The sequence below is a fragment of the Monodon monoceros genome, unplaced genomic scaffold (assembly GCF_005190385.1).
Source record: "Monodon monoceros isolate NGI ecotype Baffin Bay Population unplaced genomic scaffold, NGI_Narwhal_1 Super_Scaffold_7, whole genome shotgun sequence".
Taxonomy (NCBI): domain Eukaryota; kingdom Metazoa; phylum Chordata; class Mammalia; order Artiodactyla; family Monodontidae; genus Monodon; species Monodon monoceros.
Window position 1 is genome coordinate 12,857,312 of NW_021703784.1, and position 24,849 is coordinate 12,882,160.

General features: G+C 55.3%; 1 protein-coding gene across 2 annotated transcripts in view; it reads left to right on the forward strand.

Annotated features, from left to right (window-relative positions):
* NECTIN1 (nectin cell adhesion molecule 1) overlaps positions 1-24,849 on the forward strand; it is an 89,583-nt gene that overhangs the window by 63,986 nt on the left and 748 nt on the right. The window contains exon 6 of one of the 2 annotated variants that reach the window (XM_029208436.1): positions 23,667-23,814. In XM_029208436.1, coding sequence (XP_029064269.1) covers positions 23,667-23,814 — 148 coding nt within the window. Of the gene's footprint in view, positions 1-74; positions 804-23,666; positions 23,815-24,849 lie in introns of those variants that run through there. The other variant, XM_029208435.1, reaches the window with a different exon arrangement.

The window sequence follows — 24,849 nt, forward strand, 5'->3', positions numbered from 1 at the left end:
CTCCCCTGCCACCCCTGCTGACTCCCCAGGAGCAGACACTGACACTGTCCCCCTCCATCTCTCTTCTCACCCAGAGTTCCCCTACACCCCGTCTCCTCCCGAACACGGGCGTCGCGCCGGGCCAGTGCCCACGGCCATCATTGGGGGCGTGGTGGGGAGCATCATGCTGGTGCTGCTTGTGGTCGGCGGGATCGTGGTGGCCCTGCGCCGGCGCCGTCACACCTTCAAGGGTGACTACAGCACCAAGAAGCACGTGTACGGCAATGGCTACAGCAAGGCCGGCATCCCCCAGCACCACCCGCCCATGGCCCAGAACCTGCAGTACCCTGAGGACTCGGACGACGAGAAGAAAGCCGGGCCCCTGGGTGGCAGCAGCTACGAGGAGGAAGAGGAGGAGGAGGAAGGCGGAGGGGGCGAGCGCAAGGTGGGCGGCCCTCACCCCAAATACGACGAGGACGCCAAGCGGCCCTACTTCACGGTGGATGAGGCGGAGGCCCGTCAGGACGGCTGCTACGGGGACCGGACTCTGGGCTACCAGTACGACCCTGAGCAGCTGGACTTGGCGGAAAACATGGTTTCTCAGAACGACGGGTCTTTCATTTCCAAGAAGGAGTGGTACGTGTAGCCCCGTCTGCAGAGCCCCTGCCCCAAGCCCACACCCGCACGCCCCCCGCCCGCCCCCCACCGTCCACTGCCCCAGGAGCTCGGCAGAGACTCACCCAGCTGCTCGGGGTACCTGGGAGCCCCAGGGCACACGACCTGGCTTTGTTTTGATTTCCTCCCTGCCCCCCCACCCTCCCCCATGGTGTGTGTTCACTGTGGCTTCGGTGTTGCTGGTACCTTTCCTCCCCTGACCCCACCTGCCTCCCTCCGCAGGGAGCCCTAGTCCCGTCTTGTGTACCTAGATGTCCCCTCCGGGGTTTGGGGAGACAGCCCTCCCCTGCCCCCAACACTGGAATTTGTCTGTGTCCTCTCTCTGCGAGCGGAGGGCTGAAGGGGCTCCAAGAGGAGAAGCCCCCTGCCGCCGACCCCAGATGCTGCTCCTTTTTCCCTGGGAGAGGGAACCCGGCACCCCCTCCCCCATCCCACCGTGAGCTGGCCCCTGGAGCTCGGACCCCCGGGCTAGGCAGCCATTGCGCCCAAGGGGTAGGGGAGGGGGGTGGCTTTTCTGAAGCATCCAGGGTTGTCTTTGTTTGTTAAGGGAATCAAGCTGAGGTCCCCACCTGAGGCCTTGGGCAGTGTGTTTACCTAGCAAGGTTAGTTTTACATTTGTTTTCCTCATTGGCCTCCAGGGAGTTAAGGTGGCCCAGCTCTGGTGTGTCCCTCCTCTTTACCCCAGTCTGCTGCCCACATAGCGGGACTCCAGGTAGACTCTGGCCCACACTTCCCATACACTTCTACCAACACGTACGCACACTTCACACACACACACACGCGCGCGCGCGCGCGCGCGCCGCTCGTGTCTACCCCTGTGCTCCCCCTGGGGTCACATGCCTTACCCAGGCTGGACACTGCCCAAGGCCCACCTCTCTGCTCCACCTCTCCCCCTTCCTTCCAGCTGAGGATGGGGGCAGCCTTCAGAAGCTTCCAGTGAGAGCTGACACTAGGCCCTTCGGTGCCTCCACCCTAGCATCTCAGGCTGGCTCTGAACTGCTCCTTATAGCATGGAAGTTTCTTGAATTTCTTCCTATCAATCAAGTGCTAGCAATTCTTGATTTTCTTGGGGAGTCAGAGCTGGGATCCCAGAAGGGAATTACCTCCAGGAGCTACAGGTGAAGGAGGATCAATGCAGAGGGCACCGGAGAAGGAAGCCCGCACAGTAGGAGCTCTGCAAACACAGGCTGATAAGACTCTGCAGAGCGCAGGTAGCTCCTGGCCCACAAAGGCCGATGTAGCTGCTCCGGGCCTGCCAGAAGGTGCGAGCGGAACGGGGAGCCAGGGATCCTGAGTCTGAAGCTCCTGCTTGCCACCCTCCCCGTCCTGCTTCAGCTATCGCTGGTCTCCATTCTGGATGAGGTGGGGAACCTTGGAGAAGCTTTCCCTTTGAGTTGTAGATTCCCTTCCTGAATGGGGCTCTGGGTCCCTGTCAATCACCGGAGACTGATGGTCTTCCCCAGGATACCATGGAGGAAGGCCCCGCCCAGCCCCTTATTTGCTCCCCCAGCTCCAAGTGCCTCAGTTCCTCCATTTGCCTACCCCATCCCCCCAGCACTCTCGATGGGAAAGGCCCTGGGATGGCAGAGGCAGGTTCATGCCTGCCCATGAGGATTCCAGTGAACTCAGCCCAGGGTGCAGGGGCTCTGTGGGATGGCAAGTGTTGGGGGGAGTTAGGCAGACCACTCTGTGCCCCACGGGCACCAACCTACCCTGCCATAGGCTTCCCAAGGGAGCCGCCAGCCTCCCGCCCCACTCCTCCCCTCCCTGGTGCTGCTATGGAACCCCCAGCCAGCTCCATCTCTGCCCTGGCAACCCTGGACCCGCCAGCTGGGTCACGCTCCTCCCCCCAGCCCCCACTGCCCTAGCCCCAGCCCAGACCACCCAGTAGCCACGTAGCAGAAGTCTGAAGCCATGCCAGCCCTGGGGCGGTACTCCCCTCTCTTGGCATTGGGAGTACTGGGTGGGGTGGAGTTGGGAGAAACTTCTGGGGTCTTTCTAGCCACAGGGCAGAGGGGGTGGAGGAGCTGGGCTGCATCTCCCAGCAGTAGTAGTGTCCCCCCACCCCACCCCAGGGCAGAGGACCTTTTCCATGTTACATCACTACCCCATCCCACCTCACACCACCCTGGCCCCTCTGCTTGGTCCCCTTGCCCCCCAGGCAGGAGGAAATCCCAGGGGCCTGCCTGATAGAGGCATTCTCTGTCCCCTTGAAATCACAAGACTGAAAGGACTCTTCCTCTGTGTCTCCTTTATCTGCACTGCCACCCCCTCTTCCTCCTTATATGATGGACTTAGGAGGCCCCCGGGCCTAGCCAAAGCACTGAGTCCCCCTTAAGACACCTCCAAGCCCTCCCCTCCAGCAAAGCACAAATTGTGGGGCCCACGCCAGATGTGTGGGCCACGTAGAAGGCTCCTGCCTTGGCAGGGACCCATCAGCAGCACGCCCAGCAGGGCAGCTGCTACCCGGGGCCAAGAGTCGGCACGAGGCCGGGGTCGGCACTTGGGCCTGGGGTGACAGGGTTTTCTGTGCCCCAAGTTTGTGGGGCGGTGGGTACTACTGCTGGGCCCATAGCCACAGCCGCTGGCACAGGGAAGGTCTGGCCCAGCAGAGAGACGAGGACGTCTTGCTTCTCCGTGCCCCCAACGTGAGCTGAGCTTCTGCCTTTGCTGGAAATGAAATAAACTTGGTCTGCATTGTGCCAAGGCCTCCCCACTTGTCATCCTGCCTCTTGTTGCCCTCCCCGCCCTTGCCCGTCCCCCACTCCACCAATACCCCTCTTTCCTTAAGATTTTGATATTGTTCTAATGTGTAACAACCCTCTGAGTCCCCTTTGATCAGAAGCATATGAAGAGCAGCAGCGTGGAATCAGGGAACACAGGCGCGCACGTGCAGCCGCGTCAGGCCTGGCCCATGCGTGCACGAGGGCGCACGCCCCCCGACAGACCCAAGCACAGGTGCCCCAGCCCCACAGACCTGCCAGGGGGCTGGGCTGGTCCTGCTGAAAGCCCTTCAGGAAAAACTGATTTCCCAGCCCTCGGGCCATAAGAGAGACTCACGGGGGCCCTGTTTCCCAGGCATGTGCCCCCATGCCAACCCCCTCCCGCGTGCCCGAGTCACTGGTGCAATAATTTTTCTGCCGTCCTCCAAGCAGAGGAATTGGGGATTGTGTCAGGTGGTGTGGGCAGCTCACGTGAGAGGAGGGGAGGGCTGCCAGACCTCCCAGGGGCCAGACGGAGACCTTCTAGGCCTGACTGCCACCAGGAACCCTCAGGTGGGCCCCACCAGGCCCCAGGCCCACGGGGAGACGTGCCCAGGCCCCTGTGCCGTGGCCCAGGCGGTGAGGGCTTCTGGGACCTCGCTGCTGCCACCTGATTGTACGGCCAGAGGAGCCTCTGCCCCACCCGTGCTGCTGCTTTTCTGACTCCTGCTGTGAGGAATGGGATTCTTGGCCGGAAACAAACAAAAAAAAATGGTTTTCTTTTTTTGTATAAATGGAAACAAAATCCAGGAGAAGCTGCCCCCTCCCCTCCCCCCGGAGTGTGATGCACTACCTTTGCTTCAATTTCTTAGTCACTGTTTTCGTCTTTGGTCCCAGGGACGGCCCAGCAGATTCTCCTGGTTCTAACCCAGGGGGTGTTTGCATCACCCCCTTTTACTTGTATAAAAAAAAAAAATGATGGGTTGAAAAATGTACTGAGGAAAAAAAATGTACTTTTTTATAAATAAAGTCTTTAAAACAACCCCGGTTGCTTCGTGTCCCTCGGGAGCTGGGCCCTTCCCCACGGACCTGGGGGCAGGACAGGGTACGCGGGGATGAGCCGGCGTCCTAATGCAAGGAAGGCAGCGTCCACCCCGGGCCCCGTTCCCATGGCTCTGGAACACTGACTCGGACCCCGAAGGAGCCCCCTGCCCAGGCCAAAGGAGCCCCAACCCGCCCTGTCGCGGGAGCCCCAAGGGCAAACGTGAGGGTCCTGCCTGAGTCCTCAGCACAGCTCCCGGGCTGCCACTGAACCGCCTTCCACACAAGTGGCACCACCGTGGACAGCTGCATCGGGAGGGGTTGGCCACTCAGACACAAGCAGGGAGCCCTTCAACATGCGGCCTGAGAGCCTGGGGACCGATGGTGCAGAGGGAGGGCCCTGTGCTGGCTAGAGTCCCCTGCCCTCCTGCCCCAGAGCTCCTACTCAGGCCCCTCCAATTCCCCTCCTCACCCCCCCGCCCTCCCACCATCCTGCTCCTTCCTGCCAAGTCCCCTCCTGTGGCGGTTTGGAGAAGAAAACCAGCAATGTCACACCTGTCGTGTTAGATCCCTGGGGACAGGGCAGAGGCGGGAGCTTTATCCTCTCATCTTTTTGGAGGAGACTGCCGACTGCATCCCCTGCAAGCTCTCAGAGACCCCGCCCCGCCTCCCAGGGGGCTGGTTGGAAGGAAGGCCTCCTAGTTCCTTGGTTACCTCGCTCCTCCCCGCTCCAACACCATCTGCTTCCCATCTTCTGGGCTGGAATGCAGGACAAATCGATCCAGGGGTGGCAGTGGCAGGGGCTTCAGTGACTGCCCCCTCCCAGCCACCCCCAGCAGCATCTCCTTTCACTGAAATCCACACCATACACCCCTGAGAAAAGGGGGTGGGGACGCTGGAAGCCTAGGTGGCTGCCCAGCAGCAAGCACTCCCGCCCATCTGGGACAAGACCACGCCCTCCATACATAGGACTGGGGTGGGCGGAACTGGCGGGAGCACGAGAAGCCAGCAGCTGTTGGCAGCTGGCTGGGTCCCTCACTGGAAGGTCAAACCCAGCACCTTAGACTGTGTTTGGATGTCAACACTCGAGTGAGATGCAAATTGGTTGTTTAAGCGGTCACTTCCTCAGTTCTCTAGGCTGTCCATTTAAGTTAATTTTTAATTTGCACAGGCAATAAATGCTTAATTACATTATTAATATATTGGAAGAGAGCAATGGACAGAATGTCCTAATTGGCATTTAACTAGAACGTTCCGGCAAATTAGCCAAGACTTTCTCCGGCAGCCGAAGGAGGGCAAGCCAATTAGTCCCAGGCACAGCCCCATCCCCCAAGATACCAGGAGGCCAGGACACACGTAGCTTTCTAGTCGAGCTCGGCTTTGGAAGAACCTTCTGCTACTTAGGCTACTTCTGCCCAAACTTCATCCCTTGCCCCTGTGCTCCACCCACACCCTCAGCAGAGCAGAGGACAAAACGCTGGATGGCTTGGAGACAGGATCCACCTGAGAGGCCAAGGTCCCCCTGGGGTGTGCCCACCATTGCCTTACCTCGACTGTGGGCCCAGAACTGAGATAGCTGGGCAGCCAAAGCTCCTCTCTGGATACCAAGGAGTCCTCTCTCCCATCCTCCTTACCTTACCCTCTGCAGACGGTTAAGGGAATGAACTTGATGAATTGAGGGATTCATTTATCCACTCATGCATTCCTTCATTTGGCCACCCTGGGCCAGGCACTGTGCGAGCCTATGACAGTCCCACCCAGGGTCCCTGGTCTCAAAGAATTCAGAGCCTCCAGGGTCCTAAACCCCAAAACAGTGCCATGCTGGCCATGGACTGAAGCAGAGCTATGTGTAAAGTGCCATGGTAGCACAGAACGGGAATGACTAATTTTGTCTGGGAAGGTCTGAAAGGCTTGATAGAAGAGGTGAATTTTCCCCTGGGCCTTGAAGGATGTGTAGAAGTTCCCCAGACCAAAGGTGTGTTAAGAGTATTCCAGGACGACTTGGAATTTAGCATCTTATATTAATTCTTCTAATAAAAGAGATCGTTCTAGTCCAACACACTCGTTCAGCATGTGGAGAACTGGAGCCTAGAAAGAAAACTAAGGTTTGGTAACCAGACCATCAGAAAGCATGTGCTAAATACGCTCAAGGACAAGGCCATGTCCTGGGAGCAGGAGGAGGAGGAGGAATCCAGGGGAAGGGGTGACACCAGCCTGACTCCCTTGGGGGTATACTAGATGTGACCCAAGGCTCGGTACCCCTCCCCCACGGCCCCAGAATAGGACAAACGCCCATGGGGTGTAAACTGGGCTTTTGGGAGCCACACTTGGTGTTGAGTGGAGCCATCGGTCAGACAGGGCCCATGGGGGAGACTTCCTGGAAAAGGCGGTGTGATTCTGGTCCCGGTGCTGATGTAGTTTTTTCCCACACCACCGAGCAATCAACTCAATTCTAACAGTATTTACCTGGAGGTAGCATCCGATCTCACAGTTAAGGGCTCAGTCGCACAAGACTCCTCCCACTTCAGCTGCTAATCACGAGTCCAGGTTGTTACCTGTGCTTCTGGCTGGCTAGCTATAAATCAGAGGTCCCCACGACCCCCTCCCTGCGTTCGATTAATTTACTAGAGCAGCTCACAGAACTCAGGAAACCGGTTTACTCGCTAGATTACTGGTTTAGAGTAAAAGGATCCCACTCGGGAACAGTTAAGTGGAAGAGATGCAGAGGGCAAGGTATATGGGAAGGGGCGTGGGGCTTCCATGCCCTCCCAGCACCAACCTGGAAGCTCTCCAAACCTGTCCTTCCGGGGTTTTATGGAGGCTTCCTCACATAGGCATGATCCATTAAATTATTGGCCATTGGTGACTGAACTCAATTTCCAGCCCCTCTCCCCTCCGCAGCGGTCAGGGGTGGGGTCGGAAGCTCCAAACTTGGTTCGTTTGCCTGGCACCCAACCCCCATCCTTAGGTGCTTTCCAAAAGCCAGCCCATTAACGTAAACTCAGGCGTGGTGGAAAGGGATGTCCTAAGGATGACAAGACACCTCTCTCACTCTTATTCCTTAGGAAATTCCAAGGGCTTTAGGATTTGCGCCAGGAACAAGACGAAGGCCATATATACACTTCCTGTTAGAAGTCAGAATATCATAGGTGGTATCTGCAATGGTTTTGAGGAATGAGAGGCACATAGGTTGGTGGGAAAATGGAAGAGGAAAGGGCTCTGTGAAAGCTGGAGGAGAACAGCAGCCAGACCCTGCTCCTAGACCTCCTCTGTCCTCTCCCCACAGCCAGACACTTCTGGGGAGCAACGCTTGGGCTCCAGCTTGGTACTGGCGTATAGGGCCCCCAAACCCTATTTTCTGCCTCGGCTTACAGGCCGGATGGCAGAGCCAGACCAAATCCCAGGCCCCAACCCCAGCATCAACTCCCAGATGAGAAGCTGCAAGCACTGCCCCCTTCCCTCCCTCCTCTCTGCCAGCCACGCCTTCCCTAGCCAGAGGGCACCCTCGCTTCATTGCCTTGGGCCACATCTAAGCTGGCCCTTCTGGCCAGACTCACCCCAAACTAGGAAAGGTATAGGAATGGCCTTGCTTGGCTCAAGAACCAGCCCCAGGGCATCATCAACACACACCGCAGGCTCCATTGAGCCAGGGAACTAAACCCTGGACACACAACCCAAATCACCCGGGGATTTACAAAACCAAATATCCAGGCCCCACCCCCAGGCCAATAGGGTCAGAGCTCTAGGGTTGGGACCCAGACAGCTGTATTTTCAACAAGCTACCCAGGAGGTTCCAGTGTACAGCCAGAATCAGAGCCGCCGGTGTGGAGGCAGAGGCCGTCCAAGGTGTCAATCATGAGGAAGAGGCACGTCATGAGATGGGAAACTGGGACTGAGGGGTGGGTAGTCAGGTGATTCGGTGAGTTAATGCACATAAGAGTTTGGGTGCCAAATATGCTCTGTATTGTCACCATCATCAATCATCTTCATCTTGCCATCCTCATCCCCTCTGAGACGGGATCCTGGATGACAGCGGCTGCAGTGGAGGCCAGTCCCTGGAGGCAAGTAGGGAGCCAGGGTGGACCCGTGCTTGTAACACTAACGAAGCAGGTTTTCTGGGTTGAGAACATTCCTGAGCGCTTGGCCACTGGGCACCTGTGAGAGGGAAAGTGGGATCCTGAGTTAAAAGCTCAGGCAGGCAGTCTCGCAGGCCCGCCCTTAATGGGGATGTCGCTCCTCAGTGATCCCACCTTAGAAGAAGCCAATGGGGTTTATGAAGGACAGTGATAGTACCCTTAGAGTCCAGTTAGGCAGATGAGGGGGGACCCTCGGAGAGAGACAGAGAGGGAAGGTGGCACACCGGGCCCCGTATGCCCTTTCCTCCTTGCCCAAGGACTAGCCGAGGGCCCCTCCAGAGCCTTCTCTGAGGAAGGCATTCCATTCAACAGGGAGCAAAGACCTTTGGGGGAATAACTGACTCACAGACCGGCAGGCTAGGGTGCCCTCAGCCTGAACTCCTCCCACCCACTGTCCCCTCAGTTAGTGGCCAGCTCATCTCCATGGAACCCTCAGCCGCGAGAGAGCCTCCATGGATGAGAAAAGAGTCAGCAAGTGATAGGACCACGCAAGCTGCCTTCCTACCAGGCTGTAAGCCCCTGGAGGGCTGAGACCCCGTCTTATTCATCCTCAGTGCCCAGCCCAGGGTGGACAGAGTGGGTGGTCAATAAAGGCTGAACCAAACCGAACTCATCCAAGTGAGAGTCAAGAGATCTTGCAGGTGGCATGGCCCAACCTCCCCAAGGCAGGGCTGTCCTCCAAGCATCCCAGGTGCCTCTGGAGAGGGGCACCGCACTGCCTCTAGAGCTAAGCCCTAGCATCAAAGGGCAACTTCTCTATTCAGACAAAATTTCCCTCCCCTAAGTTTCACCCATTGGTCTAGGTATTTCCCTGAGAAGCTACATGATCTGGCCTTCCCAGGACAGTCCTTCAGGTATTTGGAGATGATTGCTCCTGGCCCAACCTCTTTTTCATATGATTCTCCCTCTGCTCTAGTCATCAGGCCACTTAGCAACACATCTGTTAGGAACCTGGACTTAGGAGTCAGGCAAACCTGGGCTCAAGCCTTGGCGGAGTTGACTTGTTGTGAGTTGACTCACATCAAAAATCCCAGTTATCTTTGGACTTTGGGTGGTCATAATGTATCTCTGGAGGTTCACTGATGGTAACAAATGTACAACTTTGGTGAGAGATTTTGGTAGTGGTGGCTGTGAATATTTGGGGGCAGGGGGGTATATAGGAAATCTCTGTGTCTTTCAATTTTGCTGTGAACCTAAAACTGCTCTAAGAAAAAAAAAAGAGCCTTTAAAAAAACCCCATTACTCCAGCTGTTCCTGAAGAAAACCCATTACCAGCTCCCTCCCATTCTGAGGGCCAGGGAATACATGCTGTTTCCAGGAACTGACCTGACCAGCAGGCGATGGGGGTGGAGGGATGGGAGACTCTCTGCATGTCCTCCCTGAACCTGGTGTACTCTCTCTTACTCTGTGGCACAGCCAACCCAGCTGACCTCATGGTGATGGTATGGAACACAGAGGGGCTCAGTTGTGGTGGTTAAATTTCCAGATGCATGGGTGGATGGACGGGTGGATGAATAAACCTCTCAGTCTTTTTCACGTGTGCTGCCTCTGAGCAGACCTCTCTCACCTGCACTTGGGCTGCCTATTTTTCTCCTGAATGTGGCGCTTTTCATGTATCTCTGCTCTGTTTTATCTTAATGGCGAAGTCAGCATTTCAGCCTGTTGGGATCCTTTCAGATGCTGGTTCTATCATCAGTTGAGTTCACGCTCGACATCTATTGAAAACCTGGTGAAAGGAAAGAGGCAGGGCCTTAGGGTCCATTGATCTCGATTCAATCCCTAGTCCTACCACTTGTCCGCTGTGTGAACCTCAGGCGAGTTGCTTGCTTTCCCCCAGCTTTATTTCTCAATCCATGTGAACAGACTGCTGGGATGAATAAAGATAGTATAGAGAGAGAAAGTTAGTTGTAAAGCAGATAACACTGGCACCTACCACAGAGGGCTGCTGTGGGGATTAAAGGAGAATCATCCCTTTATAAAGCACTTAGCACAATGCCTGGAACAGAGTAAGTGCTCGGTTAAGCTAGGATAATATTAGCTCTTACTGTTATTTTCCCCACTGTGCAACTGCCCTTAGCAGCCGCAGGTTGCAGCATGGAGACAGAACCTGTCGTAGAGGCGACATCAGGCACTCGGGCTCTTGACAAGTCCAAGTAGAATCCCAGCTCTGCGCCTTCCTGGCTGTGGGGCGACCATCCCCTTAGTTCCTTTCTCCCTGATTTGCATCATCCCACGCAAAGACCCACCAGCTAGTGGGAGGGACACAGGCATCGAGGGGCTGTGATGTGCCCCTCGAGGGCATGGCTTTGGTGGGGATTCCGATGCTAGGCCACCGCCGGGGGGTGGGGGACTGGGGCCAGCCGTGGGAACATGAGGCCACAGTTACTCCAGAGCAAAGGCTTCCAGCATGCCCTCCAGAGTTTCATCTTCAGGAATGCCCCAGAGCCTCCTGAGGTGGGAGGCAAGAGGATGGGTCTCAACTTTCCACTGTTTTACTTTCCAGGATTCTGTGTCAGGTTTTAACCCTTTGTTATTTTTAACTTAAAGGAAAATTGTATTGAGGGATACAAACAGTAAAGTGTCAAACCTTAAGGGAAGAGCTCCATATTTTTATAACCATGTTATATGTATACCCCCACGTCATCAGCCCCAGATCAAGTCACGGAGGCTCGTTCAAGCTCCCTCTCAGGCAAACACCCCCATTCTGGAACTTCACATAAATGGAATCATGCAAAGTGCGCACTTACTTGTGTGCCTGGCTTCTTTCACTCAGTACGATGTCTATGAGATGTATCTGTGCAGTGTGCCTCTCCTCGCTGTGTAACGTTCTATCGTGTGAATTTGCCACAATGTAAGTCCTCTATTCTGTCATTAGTGAATACGTGTGTGGTTTCCAGTTTGGGGCAATTATGAATAAAGTTGCTGCAAACAGTCTTGTATGTAACTTTGGAGCACTTAACACTCATTTCTGTTTAGAACGGAATTAGGATTGATAGATACAGCCAAACGGTTTTCCAGTTTATGCCCCAGTGTAAGAGGGTTCCGATGCCTCCACTTCCTTGCCCACACTTGGTATCATCTATCCTTCTAGGTTTAGCCATCCGGCAAGGGCATAGAGGTATCTCGTGATTTAATTTGCATTTCCCTGACGACTAAGTATGTCAACACTTTCATATGACTATCAGAGATTTGGAGTTCTGAAAGGGTCCTAGACTTAAAAAAAATTTTTTTGGGAAAATCCATTGTCATGCATTCCCTGGAGGATGGGTTAGTGTCCATCCAGCCACTCTGTGGTCATCTGGGGACAGGTCCCTGTTCTAGGTAGCTAGGAGGTCCTGGGGAGGCGGGGACAGGACAGGTAGAGCCAGAGGAGGAGGGAGGATGGTGTGTGCTCTGGAAGAGTCCCAGAGTAGCAGGAAGGAAGGGCCAGCGATTGGCAATCGGGAATTCTGACACAAGACACAAAGCAATGCCCTGTGGCTGAAATGAGCTGTCGAAGTATCACGAGGGTGACACTGGGTGGAATTAGCTGGGAAACCTTCATCTGCTCCCCACGATCGATTCCTAAGCAATGCAGTTTTCCTGGAGTTTCACCAAAAAAAGGGCAGGGGACGGTGAGCCACACCCGGATGGGCTTTTCACTGATGATGACGATGGGTTGGCAGGGAAGTGCAGGTGGTCAGGGCTGGACCGAAGGCAGGAGGCAGGTAATGTGCTGGAAAGATGCCTGGACTGGGAATCAGGAGGCTGAGCTCTGTTTCCTCTCTGCCACATCTCACCCAGTAACTCTGAGCAAAACCCTTCGCCTCTCTGATTTCATGACTTTCTACGTGTGGAACAAAGAACCGGGGAGATGGGAGCTTGGTGGCCTCTCCTGGGCTACCCCTGGAGACAAAGCGGGGCTGGGGTTAGAGGTCCCCCGCAGCCCTGACAGTGATGAATCACCACGCCCCATTCCATTGCCTCTATCTACTGTAATTGATCCTGAGGCCAGGTGTCTGGGGTGATAGTGAGCAGGGGTAGCTTCCAGAGGAGTCTGGCTTGCTGCAGGAGGGGGAATATGGGGGAGGGTGGGCAGCAGCCCCCTCACTGGTGAGAACACCCCACGCCACCCTCCTCTGCAGAGAAGTGACGGATCTGCTCTGCTAGCAGAGCAGAGATCCAAGCCTTTACAAGGGCTGAGCAGAGAAGCGGTCCCCACTGGGAAAGCCACAGTGGGAGTGGGCTCCCCATGTCTCCTCTGACAGCGTACTTAGGGGGTGTCAGCTGCTATGTGTCTCCAGGGTTTTCCTCCGGAGTTCACCCTAGAAAGACTTGGGGTTTCGTTCAATGAAAAGTGTAGGTCCCTTACATGCAGCTCTTTCAGGAGACATCACAGGCTCGCAAGGGAACTGGGGCCCAAAGCTGGTTGGTACTGGCCTTCCTGCAGGCTCTGGGTGAAAATGGCACACAGGAACCCCCTGATTGGGAAGACTCACCCTCCAACACCTGCTGCCTCCTTTTAGGTGTTTTCTGCCATCACCTCCCAGCAACCATCCTCTCCCTTCCTGAGCCTGGGTCCTGGGGTGCCCCGCCCTTTGCCCTATCCTTTTGCCCCTACAGCACAACACGTGCAGATCCCAAGCAAGACATCTATCTACCTATTTTAGAATTATAGACCATTAGAGACAGAGCAACCTCAAAGATCATTTGCCCCAACCCACAAATGGGGAAATCGAGTCCCAGAAGGCTAACAACAGTAAGAATTCCTTACATTTATATAACATTTGGAAATTACACAGTGAATCAAGAGCTTTTACTAATAGCTAAGACTTATAATATCACTCACAAGTGTCAAGCACTGTTCAAATTACTCTATGATATTAAATCCTTACCTCAGACTTAGAATTACTATTCCCATCATTACCAGAGAAATGAAGAGAGTTGTCCAAAGTCACAGAGTTTGCTGGGCTTCGAACCCAGGCAGTCTGGCCTCAGAGGCCATGCTCTAACCGTTGTACCACCCTTCCCACTGCCTGCAGCCCTCCTAAAGGGCAGAGTCATGTCCTGACAACAGAGTGGGAGAAGAGCCAGGAGAGGGGGCCACACCAGCCTAACTCCTGGGGGGATCCTGGGCCTGACACAAGTTTCAGTACACAAAGCAGCAAGTATCCCAGGCAGGGATTGACTGAGCTTGTGGGAACCACGTTTGGTATCAGATGGAGTCATCAGGGGCAGGCGGGGCTCACAGGAAAAGCTTCCTGGAAGAGATGGTATCAGAGATGATTTTGGAAAACGAAAGTGATCTGGAGAAGATGTAGAATACCCAGCGTGGGGAGGACCTCCAGGTAAATGTTTGCATCAGGAATCAACTAGACTAGACCAGGCGCTTTGGGTAGCCGGAAGGCACTCGGCACCCCAGGACCCTCACAGCCAGCTGAGGAAGTCAGCAAGGAGCCCCTTTAGCTGATGAACAACCCGGGGCTCAGGGATGTTAAACGTCTGGCCCAAAGCCACACAGGCGGCGGGTGGTTGACTCATAACCTGGACCCAGGCCTTCCGACTCCAAGCCAGGTGCTCTTCGCTCCCTACTGAACCTCCCATTGAAAAGAAACAAAATGCCACCATGGTCACAGTTTTACACCCGCTTATAACTTATGAAATGTGTGGAACACACACAGGCCCCTTTGAGGTAGTACTCCGGGATCCTGAAGCGTGGCCTAGGGGCACGCATGCATTGGTGGGCGGGCCCAGTTTGGGAGTCATACAGACCTAGGTTCAGTCACCAAATCTGTCTCTTATCAGCTTGGTGATTTGGGGCAAGTGGGGTAAAATAGAGACAATAAGGCCTACTTCGCGGGCTGCAGTGAGGGGCAGGTGTTACGAGGCACGTGACCTGCGCACAGGCAATACCATCCCACACCTCCCCCACCCAGACGCCCACCCCCAATCCAAGTCTGACCTCTTCCAGTGTTTTTCCCAAGAAGGACCCAGAGTCCAGGTGTCCCCTGTTTCTTTTCTTGAGATTGTTTTCCCCTCAACTTGAGAGGGGTGAACAAATTTAATCAAATCTCTCGGGCTTGCCATGGTGCCACTCAGAGAACTTGCCAGAACTAGCTGTTCCTCTCCTCCTCACCTCCCCAGAAGTGTCCAGATCCTGAAGGCCTCCAGATCTGCTGCGCCTTCCGAACCCCTGGCCCCCAGCGACCCCAGGGCATTGGAGCTCATCCCCCCCCCGCCAAGCCCAGCGCACCCCCTCTAAGAACCAGAGCTCCTCCTGTGTGCGGTGCATTCCCCACCTTGGCAAGGCCCAGAGAAGCACCATTGAATTTCACAGCATTTTAACGTAGAATTTCCATATCTAAATCCCCTCGTTTTCAGTACTACTCTCAGTATACGCTTGATTTGAGAGATTTGCCACAAGGAGAGGGGTCCCGCAGAGGACCCCTGCCCAGGATGGACAGACAGCTAAAACATCGACACCCGTGACTCGCAGGGAGACAGACATAGCCCCTCAGCTTCTGGCTCTTTGCTTCCAGAATTCTAGCCTTTTCAGGTCTCCTTCCCCACCCAGCCCCTCCCAGAAGCCTCAAGAGCCCCCAGTTTATCTGGCTAATGTGTCCCTGTAGAGGTGTTTCCACTCTCCCTGCTGAGGCCCCATTAACTCCAGAATCACCTCCAGCCACCTCCTAAGTACCCTGCAAATGTGGTCCAACCCTGGAGGAAGGGGCAGGTAAGTGGGATGGGCATCCACGAGAGACTGAGTCAGGAAAGAACCACGGGCGCCCTGAGGGTGGAGCAGCTTTGCCCTGGTGGCTCAACATGTGGATCCCAGCAAGTGTGGCCACCACCTCCCTGTGACTTTGGGAAAAGCCACTTCTCTCTTGTCCCTCAGTTTTCTCGTCTGCGAAACAGTGATGTTAATCCTTGCTGTGCCTAATTCCTAGGATTACACCAAAGACTCCAGAACGCCGGCGAAAGCCCTTTTGTAAACCGTGAACTTCTATGCGGAAGTGAAGGACCATCATTATGTAGTGAGCGTCAAGGTCATTCCCCACCAAGGAAGCATCAAGGCCCTGCTAGAATACCTCCAGTGACAGACCTCACACTTCCTCCCAGGGCTTTCTGCCCAAGCTTTCTGCCAGCAGCACTGACCTTCAGAGATTTCTAGTGAGTCTGTGGCTAGATGGTAAATTACCTTAGGAGAAGAAGTAGGTCCTCCATGAACTTGGCCACCCCTGTATGTTTTTATTTCCTATTCTTCTTATTTTCCTAGTAACACTCCTTTTGGAAATGGCTCATCTTGCCCCAGATAAAATAAAATGGAAGAAGTTTATCCTCATAGGCAGTGACTGTTGTAGCAGGAAGTTTAGGCAGTAGGTGAGGGGGTGTGTGGGGACCATTATGGGTCCATAATGAGACCCATGGGACCCCTCCCCAAAAACCAGAGCCTGTTCAGAGGGGGAGCAGCGGGGGAAGAGCCTGAAAGAGCTGGAGAGGCAGCCCCTTCCCCGGCCATCCCTCAAACCGTGCAGGGGAAGTCCTGGGCTTTGTGGGTGGTGACGGTCCCCCTGGGCACCCACCAAGACTGGGAGAGTGATGGGTCCCCAAAACAGGGAGCAGGGGCTTGGACGATAGGCTGTCTCCGAGACCCCGGGCAGCATGCATGTCGGGGTGGGGAAGGGGCCGTCAGTCTGCTGTCCCCTCCTCCCACCCACCACTGGCACCCTGAACCAGCTCCAGACCATGCCCTGTGGCTGAGCCTGCTCTGGAATCCACCGGCTATCGTAGCCTTCAGCCCAACCCCCAGACCATGCCTAGGAATCGTCTCAGCTGTCCTGGACTTCACATCTTTCTGCTCCACGCACAGAGCTGATACCATCACGCCACAGTGAGGCAGGGTCAGACGTGACCCTGTCACTCATGACGTCTCATCCCAACCCCAGGGAGGCAGGCCATGGCTGTAATAGTTCCAACCAGACTAGAAGAGAGAGGAGGCTCCCGCAGGGCCCCCCTGACCCCCTGGTCTCTCCCCCTCCGCAAGGGACAGTGGAGGCTCCAGCAGCGCAGGAAGTCTCTGTGCAGTGCCCAGCAGCTGAGAGGGGGAAGGGGGCTGGCGAGCCTGCCTGAGACGTCACGTGACACCGACCCCAGCCCAGGGAGGTTTGGTTTCTGTGAGGGCAGAGCCCGGGGCCCCTTGCTCTGCCCAGGCTTCCTACTGCTGGGTGCTGGACCGTGGCTCCCGAGGGCAGCAGTGAGGGGTAATGAAGGAACACCTGCTGGGGCTGGAAGAATCTGGAGCTCACCAGAGGCGGTCAGTCCCTCCCCCACAATCCAGGCAAAGGAGGGAACCAACATTGTGCTTCAATGTCGGAATCACCGAGGGCACCACTGATGTTAGAACACTACTATTGCTGCTGCTACAATTCCTAGAGGCCGCTCTACCCCAGGAGCTCCGTGTGCGTTATCTCACTTATTTCTGCCATTTCTCCACTTTACAGAGGAGAAAACTGAGGCTCAGAGCAGCTAAGGTCACAGCACTAGAAATACTGGAGCATCCAGGCCATTATTTTCCCCACTGCTCTGTGTGCCTTCTCAGATTTGGTCCTTCTTTCCCCTTCAAAGCAGCCCTTTGTAAGAGAGGGAGGAAGGAGATAGGAGCTGACAGATAAGGGGAGAGGGCACCCAGGGGGGCGGAAGGGAGTGCCCAGCCCAGCCCACAGGGTGCATGACAGACAAATGGCTTCCCTGTGCCCCCCGGCCCTCCCCAGCTCGCTGGGCAATAGCCTCGCTCATCTTCCTCCCTCTGAGAGGGCTGGGGCTCAGGGTCCTGCCTGGCAGGGTCCCCAACAGGGAGATAGTCCCTCTCCCCCCAGGAATGTGCATGAAATCCCAGTAACTCTCTCCAGCTGGGCCCAACTTTGCAGAGGGCTCTGGGAGCAAACCCTGTGGCGAGGGGTGGGCTTCTGGGAAAGTTAGCCTCCCTCATGTTCCTTTTTCCCCCTAATGACAACTCAAGGTGTAAAGGGCTGGGTGGGAGGGGCTGGGACCCTGGTGACACTGGCGAGAGCATTCCAGATGGCGGGAATGCTGTGTGCAGAGTGGGAAGTGACTGCCCTCAGCCCTCCCCAAGGAGTGTCACAGCCTCTCTCTCTGTGTCACACACATGCACATGTACACATATACACCCACATACATACGTATACACCCATACACATATACATACAGACACCCATACACACATAGACTCACACACACATACACTCACACACACTTGGATGTCCTAAGGCCTGCACAGGCCTAGACAAGTTGGCTTTGCAGATCGTGACCAGCAAGGGACTAGGGAAAGCTGAGGGCGGGGATGAGAGCAGGTCACAGGCAAGATTAGAGGAGGGGTCCCAGCCCGAGCTGCCTGGGAGTTGCCCAAGGAGCAGACACGTCCCCTGCCCTCCTTGAACCAATGCTTATTAGGCACTGAGTGGCGCAGGCACTGTGCTGAAGGCTCTGACACGCACTAGCTCATTTACAGCTGACAACAACCCTGTTGTGGTTCCCATTCTACGGGTGAGGCTCAGAGAATTGGAGTGACTTGCCCAAGATTCTACAGCTAAGTAAGTGGCACACTCAGGAAGGAGCTGGCCTGTCTTCCCCCACAGATGAACAGGTCTCTCCTCATCAAGGTCGCTCGGAGCTCTGCACTGAGGACCCGGACACCTGCGTTCCTACCTCACTTCCAGCATCAGTGAGGTGTGTGACCTTGAGCATTTTATTAACTTTCTCTGAGCCTTCAGTTAGCCATCTGTCAACAGAGGCAGTGGGGTGGGGGCATCAAATGAGGTAATTTAAGTAAAAGCACATGGAATACAGGTATGGTATCATATATATTATAGTAAGCTAAGGTGGCCACAGGTGTAATTTGGCCCAGCATACTAGCTCAGGGAAGAAGCCAGGACTCCAGGGAGGGGAGAAGCGGCAACATCATCACCACCAACCTCGTCATCACCACCAACATCACCACCACCAACATCATCACCACCAACACCATCACCACTGTCAATATGCATTTATGGAGTAGCTAACAACAAAAATAGCAGCCATTTACTACATATTGACTATGTGCCAGGCACAGTACTAAACACTTTCCATAATTCATGTGTGCTCCAGACAGATGACATGGAAGTCAGAGGTGAGGGAGAAACAAGGGCAGGGCTGCAGAGCCCAGAGCCCCCGGTCTCCATCCAGAGGGGCCAAAGAAGGTGATTGCAAACTGACCTCCACCTGAGTGCAGAACCAGAGAAAATTCTGTGGTCAAAGGTTTTCTGCACTAATACTAACCCACCAGGGCAGACACAAAGCCGAAGGGCAACCCAGCCCAGGGCGGGGGGAATGACCAGGAGCCCACCTCAGGGAAGAGGGAGGCAGGGTCTCCCAGCAGCTCCTACGGGTCAGCCTCTTCGGCCTGTAGCCCAAGGCAAGGAGAAGGCAGAGGCCTGGCTGAGTCTGAGTCATGCTGGCCAGGTAGTCGTGCTGGTTGCATCCGGCTGAGGAAAGGGCTCTGTGACTCACTCAGTTCCAGGCCTCTGAGTGGGCTCCCTCACCACCTGGGTCACAAAAAAGCACATAAAAGGGTGCTCTTCTATATGGACTGAGCAGGGGAGGAGGGATGTATTCCCTCCTGGGCAAGGAGAGAGGATATTCCCACAATCCCCCAGTGTGACAGTGCAGCAACCGCCCCACTTGGAGTCATGGGAAGAAAGCATTGAAATGAGAGAGAGACAGGAGCTGGAGCAAGCTGAACACAAGGACTCGAGTCCTAGCTGCCCACCTCTGGCCAGCAGGAAGGAGCCACTCCCGCACCCCTGGGCTGGAGAAACGGCCAGAGGGACTCTGACCGGTGGGTGGGCGGGCCCTTGGCAGTGAAATCAGCCCCACCCCCAGCCAATCCTACCTACCAGCATCCGCGCCGAGTCCAGACACCCAGCTTCCTCTGAGCTCCTGGTCCCCCAGAAACACCTCTTCGGCCTGTGCCACAGAAGGCGAGCAGACAGCAGACCGACCCAGGACAGCTTCGTGGGCAGGAGGGCCAAGTGCTCCCCAAGGAGCCCTGGAAGGTCAGCCCACAGGAGAGCCTGGCTCAGTCCAGCTCCTGAGAAAGCAGCATCTCTGTCCCCAGGCAGGGGCAGCAGGAGAGAGGGGTTACATTACCTATGGATAAAACCTAACCTCTGAGCCAGGTCCACTCCCTACATACCTCTCCCCAGATTCATGCCCTGTCTATCCTCTTTTGAACCCAATTTCCAAGACATAGCCAATGCTTGGAATTTCCCTTATACACCCCACATCTCATACACGTGTCCCTGCCAACACTCCTTATCCTGCCTACAATGTTCTCCATTTATTGTCCTGGAGAACTCCTATTATGCTTTCAAAACCCTGTTCAGAAGGCCCCTCATCTATGAAGCCAAGAACTCCCAAAACTAATCACTCTCTTCCCTACACCTGTCCTGGACCTTGGACAGACTTCTCTTGAGGCATGAATCATAAAATAGAGTATTTGTATACATGTCAGATTTCCCCATTAGCCGGGGGTAGAACCCCCAGCAGCTGGCACAGTGCGTGGCAAATGGAAGGTGTTGGGATGTGTTTATGGAACTGAGCGGGGGGCAACAGGTAGGCAAGTAAGCAGGCTGTGAAGCAGGATGTCTGGGTCTGCTTTCCATCACTGAGCAAAGGCTGGGACTCAGGACCAACGAGGTATGGCTGAGAAGCAGGGTGGTAGGGAAAAGCAGACTGAGACTGTTGGACCCTTGTGTGGGACCTAAAGCTCCTCCCACCCCCACCATGGGGCCTCAGGGCAGCGGGCTGGTCTGGTTCCAGGAAGAGCCAAGAAGCTCCTGACTGTCACTGGCCTGCAGCCCCCTTGACAAAACCCAGGTCTGTGTTTACTTCCCAACTGGGGATTTTAGTTTCTCAGTCTGAGGGACCCAAAAACCAGGCACGCTGTCCCCAAGTGACAGGTGAGAGCACTGAGGCATAGGGGATATCACTGGTGTGACCCCAGAGACAGGTAAGAAGGAGTTGGTTGGGGGCCATCCTTGAAGCCTGAGCCAGGACAGATGCAGACTCTGCATCTGGGACGCAAAGCGACCAGCCCCTGCTGACAGAATAGGGCAAAAAGGGACTTCAGAAGTCGACCTGGATCCAATTCCAGCTGTGAAGTTCCTGGCCGTGGGACTCCAGACAAGTAACTTAACCTCTCTGAGCCTTTTCAGTAGAACAAAGCCAATGTGACCAACCTCAGCCCAGCACCCATCCTAGCTCACAGGAGATGCTCCCGGGAGGCCCCTTGCTCCCCTCTCCCTCACACCCTGATTCCCAGCTCTCCCAGGCCCTATGCTCCAGCCCTGGCCAGCCCGGCTACCTGCAGGTGACTGGTCCTGCGCTAAAGCCTGTGGAGCTGGGGCTAGGGGAACGGATTTTTCCCGGTGTAACCAGAGAGTGTCTGGGGGCTCAGTTCCAGGGCTCCAGCTGGGGTCAGTGCCAGGCCCCCACCTCACAGCTGTCAGGGGGAGGAGGCCCGGAGACAAAGCAACTGGGAGTGAGGGGATAGGTAGGGCTGTGTCTGGTAAGGGAGAGGGGGTGGCAGTTCCATGCATGTGAGGGACCAGGACTGCTAAGAAGACCCCATGGCCTGATTGGGGAATGTTACGCAGATGCAGGTTCCAGGGCCGCTCAGCCACTGACAAGCTGGGTGACCCTGGGCGAAGCGCTTAACCTCTCTGAACCTCATTTTGCTCACTGGGAATAGCATTATCTAATTTTGCAGGCTTGATGTGAGGATCTAACCCCAAATCAGCCAAGGCGCTGGGCAGTGCCTGACGTGTTGGAGACTTCAGAATGATTCTCCTCTTTGCCTTCCCCTTTTCTCTTCCCCATCTCTCATTTTCCCTCCACTAGTATTTCTTCCACCAGGGTGGGGCCCTCCGTGTGGAGCAGGCAGGGCCCAGGGCCTCCAAGGGAATTTGCACTTATATTTTGAGAGGGACATGGAGAGAGGGCAATTTGAGGGAACAAAATCAGAGTTATCCCCTCTGGCCCTGGCACCTTTGAGGCCCTGCCCGCAGTATCCCACCCTTTTTGGCCCTTGATTTCTCTAATGGCCACGTTAGTGCCTTTACAAACTCATTTGCGTATATTATTGCTTGCAGTGTAAGCATGCTATAAGGCCCCATAGAAGGACGGCCGCCTCCCTGTCTTGCTCAAGTGGCCCCAGAGTCACTGAGGGGGTGATGGGTGAGAGAGCGTGGGAGAGGGCACCCGGGAGCAGGGAGCTGAGGGAAAGGGCTGACGTGAAGCTGTCTCTCCCTCCCGCCTGGATGCCACACAGGGCTGGCCCACCCAGCTGAGCTGGCTATGGCAGGAGAAAAACGGGAACTTCAGGAGCCAGGCAGGGTATGTGCACTTATGCATCTCTGCTGCTCAGGGTCAGAATAGTGCCTTGGAATACAGTAGATCCTCAATGAATGCTTGCTAAACCAAAGGAGAGGCAGAGGCAGAGGCTGCAGGAGTGGATAAAGAAGAGGGACCAGGAAGGAGATGATGGTGGGTGCTAAGAAGCTAAGGTTTAGAGAAAAGAGGACAAAGTTTGTTTAATTGATTGCAGTATCCCAGCCCGAGAGGTCTGTGAAAGGAGAGGAGAGATGGGGGAGGGTAAGGGTCCATGGAGGTCTGAGGTTCCTAAGTCCCTGTGATACACACACACAGACACTGCCCTCCCAGCGGGACCATAGCCCACCAGCTGTGGATGGATAGGTGCTGGGCCCAGAGCCTTTGCAAAGAGTCCTCCTTCCAGTCACGGTCAGGAGTCCGGCCAGAGGGGCTGCAGATTCACTGGGAGCCAATCTGTTACGGAGGACTCTGCCAGACACCCCCTCCTTCAGGGCATTGGAATGGAGCAGAGAGACAGAGACAGAGAGAGGCAGGTGCTTGTCAACCCCGCTTTAGGAAATTGGCTCCATGATGTTTATTGCAAACTGCAATTTAGCGTCTCTATTCAGGTGCTCTCCTGTTTAATTACGTATAATATGGTGTGGGGAGGAAGGAGGGAAGGGAGTGCATATGATTTTCTCCTCAGTCCCTTCCTCCCCGGGTGTTGGGAAGGTCAGAGATGAGAAATGGAGCCCAGCAGAGGGAGGGAAGGGAAAGGCCTGGCACCACCCACGGCTTCCCATTCCAAGCCTGGGCTGGCAGGGCTGGCCAGAAAGCAGCACGTGCCCCTGGCCACAGGTTCAGTTCCAACAGCTCTGGTGTCCTTGTGTTCAGGGACCTCCCCCAGTGGCCGCCCCTCAGGCTGAGAAATCATTCGACAAAACTTCACGACTTCCCAGGCCTTTTTCTTTCCAAGGCCCAGAGAGACTGGGTGATTTGCCCAGGTCATCAGAGAGCAAGCTGAGAGGGATTGCCACCTACCCCAACCCCACTTCCCACCCATGGAGCCAGGGCTCCCGGGGCAACGCCCGGGCAGGTCCAGACAGCGGGGCGGGAGGCTTAGTCCCCTCCCCTTAGACTCCAGCCCTATGTGTTTTTCAGCTTCTCAGGCACTGGACAGACTAGGTTTCCCCCAAGGATCCCCATTCATCCTCAAGCTCCCATCTTCCCCTCCCCAGATCCTCACACTTTCTCCAGAGCTGGGAGGGCAAAGCATCAATTAGTTCATTTGCCTGTTTAATTGGGTAGGAAGGGGAAGGAAATTAAACTCCTCAACAGAGATCTTCCCTGCAGGGCCAGAGGTGGAATGAGGGTGTGGGGACCCCCACCCCTGAGCACCCCTGAGCCTGGCCTGTGTTCCCCAGCCCCCATTCCCACCTCCATGCCCCAGATCCCAAGATCAGAGCAGAGGCTGGGATTACAGGGCCCTGGGGAGCCAGCATATGAGGTCTGTCCTGCCCTAACTGGGACAGCCCCCCCAGAACTGGAGCATGATGGGGGAGGGGAGCTGCAGGTGAAGGGGTTAGGGCAGGACACCGCCTCAGCCTCTGATTCTTACTTTTTGCCCACCTCTCTGACTCTAAAAGTTTTCCTTCTCTCCCTCTCTTCTCTCTATGTCTCCCTCTGTCCTACTCTCTCATTCTCTGCCTTGGTCTCTTGGTTCCAGAAAAACCCCTCCCCCAGGGGGGCCCAGGAAGTATGGCCAGGTTCCTGGGGTGCACCGTGGCCGTGGTCCTCATCCTCAGTGTGGCTCTTACTGTCTTCTTTCTGTATCACCGGCAGCAGAAGAGCAGGCTGGAGGTGGACGGGGGCGGGTGAGTGCAAACCAGCCCATCCTCTGTACCCCCAAACCTCCCCCACCCCACCCGCTGCCCACCCCCATGGGCTCCTGCTGAAGCACCCGGACTTGTAAGGGGCTCAGGGCTACCCCACCCCCCACGGCTCTGTCTCCTCCTCCTGCCACCAGAGAGGCGGGAGGGGGACCCTAACACTCCTGCAGTAGAGCTGAAGCCTTCAGAGAGCTCACTGCGCACAGGCACCTCCCAACGTTTACGCTGGCTTACGAAGATGCATTTTATCCTCTCAGCAACTCTGAGAAGTACGTGTGCGATTATAATCCACAGTTTATGGTGAGGAAACTGAGGCATAGAGGTGAAATGCCTCGCACAAGCTCACCTTCTCCCAGCTGGGCCAGGGTGAGCTGAGTGGCACACTCACCTCTGACACCAAGTCCAATGAGGCACCAAAAACCTCCATCATTGTGAGGAATAATACTCTAATGCAATATTTTTAAAAAATCCAAATGAATGCCCAAAATACACAATGAACAAAATAGCAACACTTTAAATAAAGACAGGATCAGTAATACTGATTTTTCTTTTTGCCTCAGGCTCTGATATGGCTTGGCATAGCCCTATTACTTACCTCGTCTTTACTTAAAATGTTGATATTTTGTTCGTCATGGATTTTTGCATTCATTTTGGTTTTTTAAATATCGCATTAAAACATTCTTTATCGCGATGACTGAGACTTACAGCGCCCCCATAGGCTTTGCACCTGAGGCCTCAGTCCCCCCGCCTTGGTCCTGGCCCCCGCTGAGGGCCCATGTGGATTTCCCACTGTCCTTCAAGCTAGGACACCTGACTTACTTGGCTCTGGGCCCAGGCTGGAGGGAGGGACAGGCTGGGAAGATGGGAGAGGCCTTCTCAGCCTCCATCCCACTACGCTGAGTAACCATCTCCCAATCTCTGGCCACTCAGGAGGCCACCTGGGCCTCCTGAGCCCGGGGCCATCCTTGCAAGGGATCCTTGCAGTAACTGTCAGGTGGCCTGACTGGGGCAGAGACCCCC